At 47.7% G+C, this 14486-nt stretch overlaps 1 protein-coding gene across 4 annotated transcripts in view; it reads left to right on the top strand.

Annotated features, from left to right (window-relative positions):
• The window catches only part of CPNE5 (copine 5), a 68012-nt gene that overhangs the window by 51470 nt on the left and 2056 nt on the right, over positions 1 to 14486 (top strand). For all 4 annotated transcript variants that reach the window (XM_075613974.1, XM_075613975.1, XM_075613976.1 and 1 more), the window contains 7 exons: positions 213 to 274; positions 575 to 621; positions 953 to 1134; positions 1743 to 1870; positions 9047 to 9149; positions 9382 to 9439; positions 9566 to 9639. In XM_075613974.1, coding sequence (XP_075470089.1) covers positions 213 to 274; positions 575 to 621; positions 953 to 1134; positions 1743 to 1870; positions 9047 to 9149; positions 9382 to 9439; positions 9566 to 9639 — 654 coding nt within the window. The remainder of the gene's footprint in view (positions 1 to 212; positions 275 to 574; positions 622 to 952; positions 1135 to 1742; positions 1871 to 9046; positions 9150 to 9381; positions 9440 to 9565; positions 9640 to 14486) is intronic.

Genomic DNA, 14486 nt, shown 5'->3' with positions numbered 1-14486 from the left:
CCCTCCCCTCCCTCTCTTTACCTCTCTCACCCTCGTCTCTCCTTCTCCCTCTTTATCTCCCTCTTTACCCTTCCCCATCTTTCTCTCTCTCCCCACTCCCTTTTTTTTACTTCCCCCATCTCTCCTCTCACTTCCTCTCCTTCTCTCTCCATTTCCCCTTCTCTCTCTCTCTCCTTCTCCTCACTCTCTCCCTCTTCCTCTATCTGTTCTAGGTCACACTCCTCTCTTTCTCAGTGGAGTCAGAGCACACCTTCCTGGATTACATCAAAGGAGGGTGAGTACCTTCAGTCATTAACCCCTCTCTTGTCAGAGATCTGCAGAATGTCGCTCTATTAACACCTCCCCTGCCAGAGCTCTGCAGAGCATTGCTCTATTTACCCCTCTACTGCCAGTGCCGTGCAGAATGTCCCATGCCAGGGTCCAACAGAACATTGCTCCATTAACCCCTCCCCTGCTGGAGACCTGCAGAGCATCGCTCCATTACACCTTCCCTGCCAGAGACCTGCACGAATCCCTTGCCTAACATGCTCATACAGAGCACCTCTGCATCAATCCTCTCTCTTCCTCCTTCCAGCACACAGATTAATTTCACAGTTGCTATCGACTTCACCGCGTCAAATGGTGAGTGCTTTCTCCCTCCATCCTTCCATTCTAACGCTAATGTAGCATTTATTAGTATGTTTTTAAAATATATATATTCTAACCTTTTCGGTCTCTTTCCCCCCTTCCACCTCTCTCTTTCACCCCCTCTCCCTCTCACCCCATTCCTCTTCCCTCTATCTTCCTCTCCCCCTTTCTCACCCCTCTCCCTGTTTCTCTCACCCGCTCACCTATTTCCTCTTCCCTTCTCCCTCTTGCTATCCACCTCTCTCATCCTCTCCCTTCCCACTCTCTCCTTCTCCACTTCTCCACGTCTCCCTCTCTTCTCTCCCTTCTCCTCTCTGTCTCTCAGGTAATCCTTCTCAGTCCACCTCCCTTCATTATATGAACCCGTACCAGTTGAATGCCTATGCTCTCGCCCTGAAGGCTGTTGGGGAGATTATACAGGATTATGACAGTGATAAACGCTTTCCGGCTCTCGGATTTGGGGCCAAGCTCCCCCCAGATGGGCGAGTTTCCCATGAGTTCCCCCTGGTGAGTACCACAGGAGCATGTAATATTGTGGCACTCAGAGACTCACCCTAATATGACGGGATGTCTCTTTGTCTTCTCTCCCTCCCTTTCCCTCATTCTCTCTTTACCCCTATCTCCCTCTCTATATGTCCAGCCCTCCATCTTTCCCTCTCTCTTCCCTGCGCTCTCTTCCTTTAGTCTCTCTCTCCCCATCTTTCTCTCACCTTTCTTTTATCCCCAGTCTCCCCCATTTCTTTCTATTCCCTGCCTTTCTCATCTTCTCCCTCTTTACCCTCTCTCTCTCTCTCTCTCTCTCTCTCTCTCTCTCTCTCTCTCTCTCTCTCTCTCTCTCTCTCTCTCTCTCTCTCTCTCTCTCTCTCTCTCTCTCTCTCTCTCTCTCTCTCTCTCTCTCTCTCTTTCTAGAGAGAGAGATATTCCTCCCTCTTTCTCTCTCTATCCCCTCTCTCTCTTTCTCTCCTTTTCTCTTTCTCCCTATCACTTTCTCCTTTTCTCTCCCTCACTCCATATCCCTGCTCTCCACCTCCCCACATATCTAGTGGTTGCTGAATATTACAGGACGCGTATCATTGCGATTTCCCAAGTGATTGCACTGCTCTTTCTGCCCTCAGAACGGAGACATGGAGAACCCGCAGTGTAACGGGATCGAGGGAATCCTAGAAGCCTATCACAACAGCCTGAAATCTGTCCAGTTGTATGGCCCTACAAACTTTGCCCCCGTGGTGAACAGAGTGGCCAGGTATAACAGGGCCACACTATTAAATATCAGGGGAACCCTAAAAAAACAATCGGTTTTTACCATAAGGTATATTTCAACCCTCTTACACACATCACCTGTCCTCATATACTTTAATAAGATCACCCTCTTATGTACACAAGCAACCCTATAAACTTTAATAGAATCAGCTTCTTACGCACAACAGGAACAATATAGTCTTCAATAGGATCACTCTCTTACTGTATGCACAGCAGTAAATCTCCACTTCAACAGGATCTCCCTTTAAATCGTAGGATTACCCTCTTCAAAGTCATTAATTAGCTCATAAACGTAAAAAAGGGAATATCCTCATAAAAGACAAGACCCGTATTTCACACATCAGTTGCCCCCATAGACTTAAATGGGATCACTCCAAAAAGTAAACATTGGCCTTGATGAGACATGATTTGGCCATTGTGACAGGGTGAATTCAATATGCCTGGGAGATCAATGAATAGGTCTGCAGTCCAGCAGTGACCTGGTTAATCCCTTTGAAAAGGCTGGGTCACAGCTGCCTCGTTAAGGGGCTTGAAAAAACCCACACTTGTGGAGGGTTCGTGTTTGAATCAAAGAAACATACCCTGAAACTCTGGAGGGAGAACAGCTTGCCAAAAGGTCTGTTACATTTGGACACGGATCCTTGCTATGTTGCTTTGGGACACTTATCCTTGCTCTGCATTTATATCCTGGACTTGAACCGCCCTGGCTGGAAAAAGGGCAAAGCCCCGCTCAGGACTTATCTTTATGTTTGTTTATATATGCTGAAGAAAAGCTGTGTTATTTTGTGTTCCATAAGGCTGAATAAACAAGCCAACTCAGACCACCCACGTGTCATTATGTTGTCCCTGCAACATATGGTGTTAGAAGTAGGATTCTGAGTTGCTCCTGTATCTGAAGGGCCACCAAAAAAAGGAACATTTATTAAAAGAGGCTCTGTGCGAACAGGCCAGACAACATGGCCAATTAATGCAAGAGCAGGCCAAGCAAATGGTCTACTACTGCAACAGCATGAGAGAGGAGGAAAATCAAGCCAGGCAAAACCAACTGCTACTGCTGAAGCAAGCCCCGCTCCTATCCCAGCAGCAGGCAGCGCAGGAGGAAAGAATGGGAAAACTATTGATTCGGTCTTCTTTGGGTGCCAGACTGGACCTTCCAAACAACCCCCCCCCCCCCCCCCCGGTTCACATGAGAAAAATTAGTCCGGCAGAGGACTTGGAATCTTTCCTGTTAACTTTTCAAAGGGTTGCTGAGGCCCAGGGCTGGTCCACAGATCGCTGGGCAACCGCTTTGGCCCAACTCCTAATAAAAGAGGCCCATGCCTCATATCAGGGGCTACCTGCAGGTCAGGCTATGGACTATAAGTGTGTAAAAGCCGCCATACTGGATCGCTTAGGCCTGAACCCAGAAGCCTACCGGCAGCAGTTCCAGAACTTGAAATACACCTCTAAGGTGAGGCCCTGGGTCATAGCTCAGCGCTTATTGGACTTGTGGATCCAGCCCGAGCAGCGCACTGTGGATGCGATTCTCTAACAATTTGTTTTGGAGCAATTCCTTTAGCACGCTCCTGGGTAAATCGCCATGCTGCCAAAACCGTAACTGTGGCTGTTCAGCCGTGGAAAACTTCCTTGGGGCCGAGGACAAGGAGTGGGTCCTGGGACCGCAAGCACAGACTCCACCAGCTCCGGGTGACACGCAAAGATGGAGGCCAGTCCAGCAGGTAAACTACAACCCATCCATTCGCAACTACCAAGCCTCACAAAGGGATCAGTCTTTCCAACAACGGAGAGGTCAGGATGTCGGTCACCGCCGAGAGCCCCATCTTCTGCCTGGTGTCGGCTCATTGCCAAAAGAGGAGAACTTCCAAGGATGTTGCACACAGGACCCACTTGACTCCTGGTCTCTAGTATCCAGGTCACCTGAGTGATATCCACGTCAACGCCCTGAGAGAGACCCCTCTCCATGTTCTACCTGTGAACAGGATCACCGCCATATGGAGTGCCCAAAGATGGATTGTTCCTTTAGCAGGACTGTCACCTCAGCCTTCCCCATAGAAAGCTGCACGCCCTGGCAACTTCCTGTCCTGATTGGGGAAAAATCCATCCAGGCTCTTGTGGATTCCGCCTGAAGTGCTTTCCTATGACTCCCAGTGGAGTATAGAATGTCATGGCGATATAAAATGGTACCCGGCTACCAACATACTGCTACAGGTAAAAGGTTGGTCGGCCAGGTTGGAAGTGGGGGTCGCTCCCTGCCCTAGTCTTGTTGGGCCGAAACGGGCCCTATTTCTCCATTGTAATGGCTCCCTCCCAGGGGGAGCGTCCTTCTATGATACAGGAGAAGCCTGGACTCAAGGTGACAATACTAAGATACCTAAATCACCGGTAATAATGGGGAATGGCCAAAAGGAGGGAGAGACAGAGCCGAGAGGACCTAGTCCTTGACAGACAGTATGAGAAGGTGGTAAAAGTTGATGACAATGCATTGAACGCACAAGGGGTACTGATGTTTCCTCATTTTGAATTGTTGAATGATATTCTGTATAGCGTGAACAAGCATACACAAACAGGGGAGATTACCAGACAAATCTTGGTCCCTAAGGTGTTTATTAAAGCTTTGTTCACCATAGCCCATACTATTCTCTTGGATGGTTACATCGATAGAGAAAAAAGTATGGACTGTATTTCATCCCGGTTGTATTGGCCATGGATGCCTGATGATGTTGCAAAATTATGTGCGGCATGTCCGGAACGCCAGGTAACCAGTAAGAAGGGACAAAAACAAGTCCCTGTGGTCCTCTACCCTTGGTCTCAATCCCCTTTGAGAGGATTGGGGCCGACTTGGTAGAACCTCTAGAACCTTCTGCGAAGGGCCACAGGTATATTCTGGTGATATTTGACTATGCAGCAAGGTATCCTTAGGCGTTCCCCCTGAGCACACCAACCGCAAAACAGGTAACCAACAAGTTGTTGGAGCTTTTCTCACAGACTTCCCCACGTTTTGCTGATAGACAGAGGGACAAATGTTATGGCTAAACAGATGCAGAATGTCTTAAAATTACTAGAGGTCAAGTCAGTTCGGACATTGGTCTATGATGCACAGATTGATGGATTGGTGGAAAGGTTTAACCGAATGCTAAATATTATGCTAAGGAAGTTTGTAGATACTGAAAAGAGAGCTTGGGATGAACTTCTCCCCTTTCTGCTGTTTGTAGTGCAGGAAGTTCCCCACTCTCCTCTAGCTTCTCTCCATTTGAGATACTATATGGCCGCCAGCCCCGGGGTATACTAGACCTAAAGGAATCATGGGAGGAACAGCAGTCTCCTTCTAAGAATGCCTTTCAATATGTGTTAGACCTTAGGAATCGCCTAGACATGGTTGGCTATTTTGCATGGGAGAATCTTGGATCAGCCCAAGACAATCAGGAGAGACATTATAACCAAAATGCTTGCATAAGTGTTTCAACCCAGGGACCAGGTGATGCTACTATTACCTAGTTGTGACAGCAAACTCCTAGCAAAATGGCAGCGCCCATTTGAAGTACTCCGCCGCATGGGCGATGTGGACTACGAAATCTCTCAACCAGAGTCCAGGAAGGGTAAACAAATTTACCATGTAACCTTGCTGAAACCCTGGATGGTGCAGAGATCTCTGTTTATCCACCCAGCGGAAGAGGAAATTGATCTGGGTCCTTAGCCCCCACAGAGGAACACCTGTGGGGACAATCAAATTACTATGGGAAGCCAGTTAACCTCTGAACAGAAAGGAGACTTGTTAAAGGTATTTAAACAATTCAGGGATCCTTGTTTTTATCTCCCAGGACAGACAAATTTAGTTTTGCATGTGATAGAAACAGAACCTGGTGTAAAAGTACGCGCTCGTCCTTACAGGTTGCCTGAGAGCCTTAAGGCTCTGGTGGAGAAGGAGGTACAAGAAATGCTAAACTTGGGCGTGATTGAGGAATCATGCAGTGCATGGTGTAGTCCAATAGTCATGGTCCCGAAACCAGATGGAAAGTGGACCTGTAACGAGTGCTCACCACTAACAAAACAGGACCGCGAGGATGAGGTGGGGATGTTGGTAACCACCGACCTACAACTAGGCAGCCATGTCCGTAGTGCAGAGTGGAAGTCATGTAGCTGGGTCAGGGTAGGAGAAGTCTGAATGATCAAGGTATTTGCCGTGGTCTAGGATTGGAGAGATCGGATAGTCGTTATATGGTGCCGGGTCCAGGGTATAGAAGGTAAAAGTCCAAATGTACGTCGAGATCAAGGGTCGGAGAGGCGGAGGTCCATATACAAGCCGAAGTCAAAACAGGAACAGGATAAGCAAGACAAGACAGCAACAGAGCAGCAGGATGTTTGAGGCAAACACTAGTACACAGAGGTTTATGCTCAGCCAGTTTGCAGCAGGGCTTACTGAGCATTTAAAGGACAGGCAGCCAATGGTAGGGCAGCACACAGCTGCAGGGTAATGAACAATAACCGCCCCATGACATATTCAGTCCACTGGTAAACATGGGTGGGGAGAAGTGCAGGTGTGGAATAATTGCTGATGCAATTAACCCCTCGTGTGCCCAAGGTGGCGCGGCGCCTGCGCGTAGCTTGCATGCGGTGCGCCTCACCAGTGATGTCAGGAGGGCGGAGCCTGAGCGAAGTCTGTGTGGTGTCCCCCAGCTGGCAGAGCGGCGTGTGTTAGGCGCTTTGTCACGGGACGCGTCACGGGGCGAAGCCTAACCGCGAAGCGTGCAGGGTCCCTCAGCCTGGTAGTGTGGCATGCGTCACCCGTCCCATCACGGGGTGCGCCATGGGGGCGAGACTGACGGACAATCCTCACAGGACCTCCAAAAAGTAAATGCATTATCCAGGTTTGATGCGTACCAAATGCCGTGGGTGGACGAATTGATTGATGCCCTTGATACGGCAGAGTATATATCCATGCTTGACCTCACAAAATGATACAAGCAAATGCCTTTAGAGGAAGAGTCCAAGTGCAAAAACAGCCTTCACCACGCCGATGGGTTTATACCAATTCGTGTCAATTCCATTTGGTCAGCATGGAGCCCCAGCCACTTTCCAGAGACTTATGGATAAGGTGCTGAGACCTCAGAGGTTATGCTGCAGCATACTTGGACGACATTGTCATCTTCAGTAAACACCCAGTGGGCCCATAAAAACTGTACTCATGTCTCTAAGGGAGGCAGGGCTCACTGCCAACCCTAAGAAATGTGCCTTAGGTAAGGCCAAAACAAAATACAGGTTATGTGGTTGGAGGTGGAAAAGTTAGGCCACTGACCAGCAAGGTAGTGGCTCTGAAAGAAGTTCCGACCCCCCCCAAACAAAAACACGCTCTCTGTTGGGCTTAGTACTATCAGCGGTTGATCCGTAATTATTCTGAAATTACTGCACCGCTTACAGACCTCACAAAAAAATGTGCTCCTACACAAGTGGTATGGTCTAGAGAATGCGAGAGAGCATTTGAGGAGGTAAAAAGGTGTTTATCAGAGAGGCCCGTCGTAAGAAGCCCAGATTTTAATAGGCCTTTTGTTGTACAGACCGATGCATCAGAGAGAGGACTTGGGGCAGTTATATCAGAACAGTTTAAGGGTGTAGAACACCCGATCCTTTTCCTGAGTAGGAAATTGTTCTCGAGGGAAAAGAATTACTCCGTGAATGAGGAGTTCCTCGCAGTAAAGTGGCCAATTGAGGCCTTGAGGCATTACCTGGTGGGAGCACATTTTACCCTGGGAATGGATCACACTCCACTGAAGTGGTTAAATATAATGAAGGCATAATGTTAGACTGACCAGGTGTATTTGGCCCTCCAATCCTTCTCATTTGAGATTCAGTACAGGCCTGGGAAGCTAAAAGAAAATGCTGACTTCTCTCGAGAAGGGGTGGATGGTCGGGCTTTGGCCATGCATGGCCCAAGCCACACACAAACAGGGGAGGAATGTGACAGGATGCATTCAATATGCCTGGGAGACCTATGTATACTTCTGCAGTCCAGCAGTGACCTGGTTAATACCAGCTTTGAAAAGGCTGGGTTCATTAACCAGGTCCCAGCTGCCTCGTTAAGGAGTTTGAAAACCCCAGACTCTTTACTTGTGGAGGGTTCCTGTCTGAATCAAAGAAGCATGCCCTGAAACTCCGGAGGCAGAACAGCTTGCCAAAAAGTCTGTTAAATGTGGACACTGATCCTTGCTATATGTTTCTTTGGGACATTTATCCTTGCTCTGAGTTTATATCCTGGACTTGAACCGCTCTTGCTGGAAATAGGACAATGCCCCGCTCAGGACTTATCTTTACGTTTGCTTATATATGCTGAAGAAAAGCTGTGTTATTTTGTGTTCCATGTTTTAAGGCTGAATAAACAAGCCAACTCAGAACACCCACGTGACGTTGCGTCTTCCTTGCAACATGAAACAAGTACAAACCGGCGCCTCAATAAATGCACTTAAAAGGTAATAGAAAACCTTATATTAGAAGTCCAATCTGGAACAACTGGGTCCACTTGAATAGTCTACAAAGAGGTATCCTCAGAACATGTGGAATCAAAAACAAGGGACAATCATAGTGTATACTGCTACATAAATAACATAACAACGAATAACTGAGACCAGACTAACACACCAACAAACGATCAAAACACTACTGTAGACGATCCGGTGCGGTCTGTGTGCTCCGTGTACCGAGCTCAGGTGCAGGAGCAGACGTCAGGGGAGAAGTCCATTCAGAACTGCTAGGTTGTTCCCCCAGTATCTGAAGAGCTGCGCACGCGTCTCTCTTGATCAGCAATGACCTCTGACCCTGGGTCACAAGTGTGACATCCCCTGAGAGGCATTTGTAAAAGATCTGGTAATTCAACAAAGTTAAAGGGACATCAAATCTTATAATGTGCATTAAATTCACCAAAACGTAATTACCAAATGTATTAATCTGAGTCTGATTACCATAGTGACACATTGATGAACACACGGTGCTGTATAGTGATGAGGGACATCAATACACTGATAATGAACACACCACGCTCGATGATGATGTTGAATATCTATACATTGATAATGAACACACCATGCTGTGGAATAATGTTGAATATCTTTACAATGATAATGAACATGCTATGCTGTATAGTGATGATGAGTATCTCTGATGCTTCCAGGTTTGCTGCGGCTGTGCAGGACGGGTCTCAGTATTTTGTCCTACTTATAATCACAGATGGGGTCATCTCTGACATGTCACAGACGAAAGAGGCCATTGTGAATGTAAGTGACACAAAGGGACACTGTGTATGATCTTATAGGAGAGTGGTGGGATCCTGAAAACAGTGCAGGCACCTCTGGGGTGAGATTCAGACTTTAATATAGTCACCCATGGGGTGGGATCCTGACAGTGCAGACACCTCTGGGGTGGGATCCTGACAGTACATTTGTGAGTGAAGAAATAAATTATATTATCTCTTGCACTCTTTCTCTCCATTTCTTCCCTCTTATTCAGGCTGCTAAACTTCCCATGTCCATAATTATTGTTGGAGTCGGTCAAGCAGAGTTTGATGGTAAGATGCACACTGCCACCGCAGTGTGACAGACAGAAGGGACCTATGGCCATGAAGTCTGTCCCTCCAACACAGTGACAGTAAAGTGACCGTGTCCTACTTCTTTCTCCACTTTGTGTCCCTTAGCCATGGTGGAATTAGACGGTGATGACATCAGGATCTCATCACGAGGGAAGCTGGCCGAGAGAGATATTGTACAGGTATTGTGCTAATGTCATAGACTTTATTCTTACTTTTTCCTGCCTCTTCGGGTAATATCCAGCATACATCTCTCTTTGAGTTGTCTCAAGCTTCTGAATTATCTGATGTAGGGTCCAAGTTTCACATCCATAAGGGACTTCAGGCAGAATACACGGGTTGAACACTTTCCACTTAAGACACAGTGGAAGGTTACGTGGAAAGTTTCTTGTTTCTCCCATCTTCATTCTCCTATTGATTTCATTCAGAAGGTTCCCATCCATTGTTACCTGCTGGCTAAGGTAGACATCGTTTCTGACGTCTAGTTCTATTCCATCTATTTTTGTAGAGAAAACACATTTATTGACCATCACTTTGGTTTTGCTTCTCACTTGCTTAGGGGAGCGCTCTGGATCATTGCGGGAGGTGTTCAGGAGTCGTGTGAAAGTCATACTGTAGGTGACTGAAGTATTTACTATAGATTTTAATTTATTTTTCTTCTTAATTCAGTGTCTTGAACACAGTTGCTGTGAAAAACTTTGGTGACATGGTGTCTCCCTGTCACACACCTTTGCAGACCCTCATTTTGCTGCATTAATTCTTCCCACTGCTAGCCCCTATCCCACCTGCTGCATCTCCCGCTTAGTGGCCACAGATGGCTGCAGCTCAAGGGGTCCTGGATCCACCAGCCACTTGCATCCTGATAGCTTCCAATACAGATAGAGGGAAGAACAAGAAAGTTGTTGCCTGTTGGGTCCTGCCAGTCACCAACTATCTCCTGCCCCCGCCTTTCTAGGCTGCTGTTGGTCCCCGCTTCCCTAAGCCGTCAGGAGGGTGAATGAAACGTGCAACCCCAGGGCCCATGTTGTAGTTTAGGCTCTGCTTCTACTGTCTGTCTGGGACTGACGCTGCTGTGTCCGCCCACGCTGGGCCCTCTCCTTTGTACATGGAACTGTGCACCCCTGCAATCCCGTTTTCAGCCAAAAAGTGTCAAACACTGATTGGCTGGTTGGTTGTACCCCCACCGCATTCCTGATTGGCCTATTTAAACTGTGACCTGGACAGGGGTGGAATTAAGCCTCCTCCATCTTGATTGTCCCAGAGTTGTCCACCCAAAGCTCCCTGATTGGTCCATTCAAAATCCCAGATTTAACCACAGTGTTGTGTAAGTATTTCAGTCTCGCGAATATCCAGTACACTTGTGCTGGGGGACAACTTCTCATTGTGCAAGCCTCTCCTCTGATCAAACGGAATCCCTGGACTGGGAAGTCTGCCTCATTCCTGCAACTAAGCCCTGCTCCAAAAGCCCCTGCAGCCAGCCACCTGCATACGTTCAGGATTTGTATGTACTTTCACCTTTTAATAGCTTGTGCTGACTGTCTATGTTACCCTTTTTGTGTGTACTGTAGAGGTACTTTTCTCTATTAAACCTATTAGTTTAATAATTCTCTTGCCTGGCTGATTGCTAGTTCACGAGCCCCACCTGCATTTATCTGTATGTTTAACGTTTTTTGGCCCTCTGCATTTAATTTTATTTGTAAGAGTTTATTTTTACTTTTTAGAGATATGTATTTTAGTGTGTATTCTTGTAGTTCTGGCGGCAGGTGAGGGATATCCTGTTTGATAAGAGCAAGACTCTTTGGGTAACCTCACTAGTGGTACTGGGCAATTTCATTTTACTGTTTATTTTTGTTTTATTATTTTGGTCGTATTCTCATTGTAGCAAGGTAAGTATTTCCTTATGGGCAGTAGGACCAAGGCGCTGGTGGAGTCTTTTTAAAGACTCGGTACCAGTGACCTGTCGTTTTGGATACCAGAGGTCACGCTGTTCCGTGCCAGACCTTTAATCTGGTAGAAGGGATGAGATAGTCAGGTTTAGTGTGAAAAATATCTGCAGGTCTCCTCACACTGAGTATGTCTAGGGGTGCCAGCCTGCGAGTGGGGCCACCCTACCACCTCAGCCAAGAGAGCAAAGTACATGACTATAGGCAGCAGCAGATCCCCTTTCCTTTCTTTTATTTGTCAAGTATTTGGGCTACTTTGGAGTTTGGAGCCTGTCAGTTTGGTACTCTGATGGAATTCAAGATGGTTGTCACATGCCAACTTTGGGATGTACCCTGCGAGGGTTTGTCCAAGGCAGATCTTGCCAGCGCATTGGACCACAGTGATGAGAGGCCCATGAGGCAGTACAAGATGTCTGCAGATTGAGACTTCTATTACAAACTCAAGAGGGATCTAACCATCCATGGCCACAATACCATTCGTGAACATGGTGTCGAGAGATGGATAAGTGGGAGATTGGGGAGACTGGGATAGAACTTGAGGATAGCTCTGGAGCAACAGAGGCATGTGAACGAGGAAACAGTTGTAGAAAAAAAGCTGCCGTTTGAGCTTGCCCTCATAAAACAGGATCAATCATTCAGGATTCTCATTCCATCCAGGGCCCACACTTGACGCAAGACCGTTTTCTGTGCTGCAGTTCATCCAGCCCCTCCATATCTCCGGAGCGAGGTACCAGTCGGCTGATTATTGCCTCTATGCTGACACCCACACCACCTGTGATGGCATTTTCAAATCTTGGACTACAGAGATAATCTGCAGAGCAGCTCAGGCAGGTGGCAGAATGTTAAGCCACATGGTGAAATGTGAAAAAACAAACAAAACTGAGGCGGGATGTGGAGCAGGACAGACAGAGGGGAGAGGCGAAGCGAGCCACTGAGAGTCTGGAAGGCGGGGACAGGACGTAATGCAGGAGACCCATGGTGCTGTTATCACCAGGTCTCTGGAGTCCTTCCAGCCCACCACAGATCAAAGGCTCAGGGTGCAGTTTGCACCAGGCCTGCTGAGTTCCTCATTGTAGACACCTGGGGTGCAGTTAGAACCAGTTCTCCAGAGTCCAGTAAAGTCGACAAGGCAAAAAGCCCAGAAAAAACGCTGCACCACAAATTCAGAAAGTGAAAAGGGAGATGATATAATGTGCCAAAAATAGAAGAGAGTTACACTGACATGTTTCGCCAGAGTCCATACAACTGAGATCAGAGGCTGAGACATGGAGTATTACTGCACATCCCATGACCTGCAATGGCCCAGCACCTGTGGTCTTGCAGTGTGGAATGGCCAAACCCTGCTGCTGTCCCCAATTCGAATTTCCCCGCAGGAGGGCTCTTGATAGGTTGTGGTAGCCCCTAGGTGCCCCGACATTTACCCATGATTGTATGGCTGAAGGATTCAGGTGTGAGCCACCCTGAGTAGCATCCACCACCAGGATTTAGAAGTGGCAAGCCTGTAGCATTAGACCAGTTGCAGAGCCAGGACACACAGCCCTCTTGTCACTGGCGGCCTTTTGCCAACACCAACCTCTGCATCAGAGTGCATAGATTGACAAATGAGCTAGATAGGGCCCTGAGTGTAAAGGTCACCCTGCGGTTGAGAAAGTAGTGCTGCCGGCAACCACCTTAAAAAACTGCCACCAGTGGTATGCCACGTGGCCAGTGAAGGCATGGGGTAAGACAAACTGGTTGTCCTGCTGCTAGTTGAGCAGGGACTGGTCCTCACCAGAGGCCTAACTGGCACTATACTCATATCAGAGTACAGAGTACGTCCCCGACTTAGTCATAGACTGATTTTGTCGGAAAGGTGGTCCAGCAGCCAGACGTACTTCCCTGACACCATAGTACTGGGGCAGGGGTGTACTCATGGACTATGATACCAGGACAATGGATTGAACTTCAATTCACATGTTCTGGGGAAAAGATATGAGCATTTTTTAATGTTTTTCGTTGGGGCATTGGGAGTGGGTGTCTAACATCACCCCATTGGGCCTAGACAAGTTGTCTAGCAGGCCCAAGGGATCACACATTACTGGGGACTAAAGGATTTAATGGTCGCCAGCAGACATGAGCGACTGGGTTACAGACACAGGGTAGGGCCCCGTTTCCAAATGGGGCCTGGTGTACTTTTAGGAGGTACTGTACCCCCTAGAGCAGGGGTGCAAAAACTTTACAGTCTGCACCCATTTGCCTACTCTCGCACCCGCCCCGCCACCTTACCTGTTCACCGGTGTTTTCTGACTTCACATCATGTGACGTCGTGTCGCCATTGGCAACGTGATGTCATGTGAACCAGCATCATCATTTGGCCGGAGACCAGGTAAATAACTTACAGAGGCCCCGCATGCCCCCACCGGCATTTAATTTAAATGCTTTGGGGAAGAGTGTAAGCGCTCCGCACCCCCCTAAAAAAAAAACTATGGGGGGCATAACCCCCAGTTTGCGCACCCCTGCCCTAGAGCAAGGGGTTGGGGGACCACTGTCTGGGTGCCTGCATTCTCCTTGGTTATGTGGAGATACGCACCGATTTGTTGGTAATTTGGTTTAAATCTTCCACTTCATTGTGTGTGCGAGTGATCTTGCTGCATACACTTGGGTAATGTGAAGTTTGTATCTCTTTCTCAGTTGAATTGCGATGTGGGCTGATCTTTCTAAAGTACTTTCATACTCCTCTATGTTCTTATACTTTGAGGTAATGATGAAGCCGGCTCCACTGCTTCTTCCATTCTCTGTGCCTCTGTAATAGAATAGGTGTCCACTTTTTATCCCAATGAGGCCTTCATCTTTTCTTCTATCTTCACTAAGGTCAACCATCTCCTATTAAATCTTTTCAAGCGCTCTTCTTCTAGTTCTTGCAGTCCTGCTTCAGTGGCGTGTCGGCAATCGCTATATATTCTATAGTTCACTCTGGCATTGCAGAGGTTATAACATACAGTTAAGCACTTACTGTGGGTCTCCTAAAATAAACCCTCACTGCAGCTTCTACACCTCCTGCTGATTGGGATATCTGTACATGGTGAGCGATAACTCTCACCCCCAAG

Source organism: Ascaphus truei, chromosome 9, assembly GCF_040206685.1.
Source record: "Ascaphus truei isolate aAscTru1 chromosome 9, aAscTru1.hap1, whole genome shotgun sequence".
Taxonomy (NCBI): Eukaryota; Metazoa; Chordata; class Amphibia; order Anura; family Ascaphidae; genus Ascaphus; species Ascaphus truei.
The sequence above is the reverse complement of the archived record's forward strand: the minus strand, read 5'-3'. Positions and strand labels throughout refer to the sequence as shown.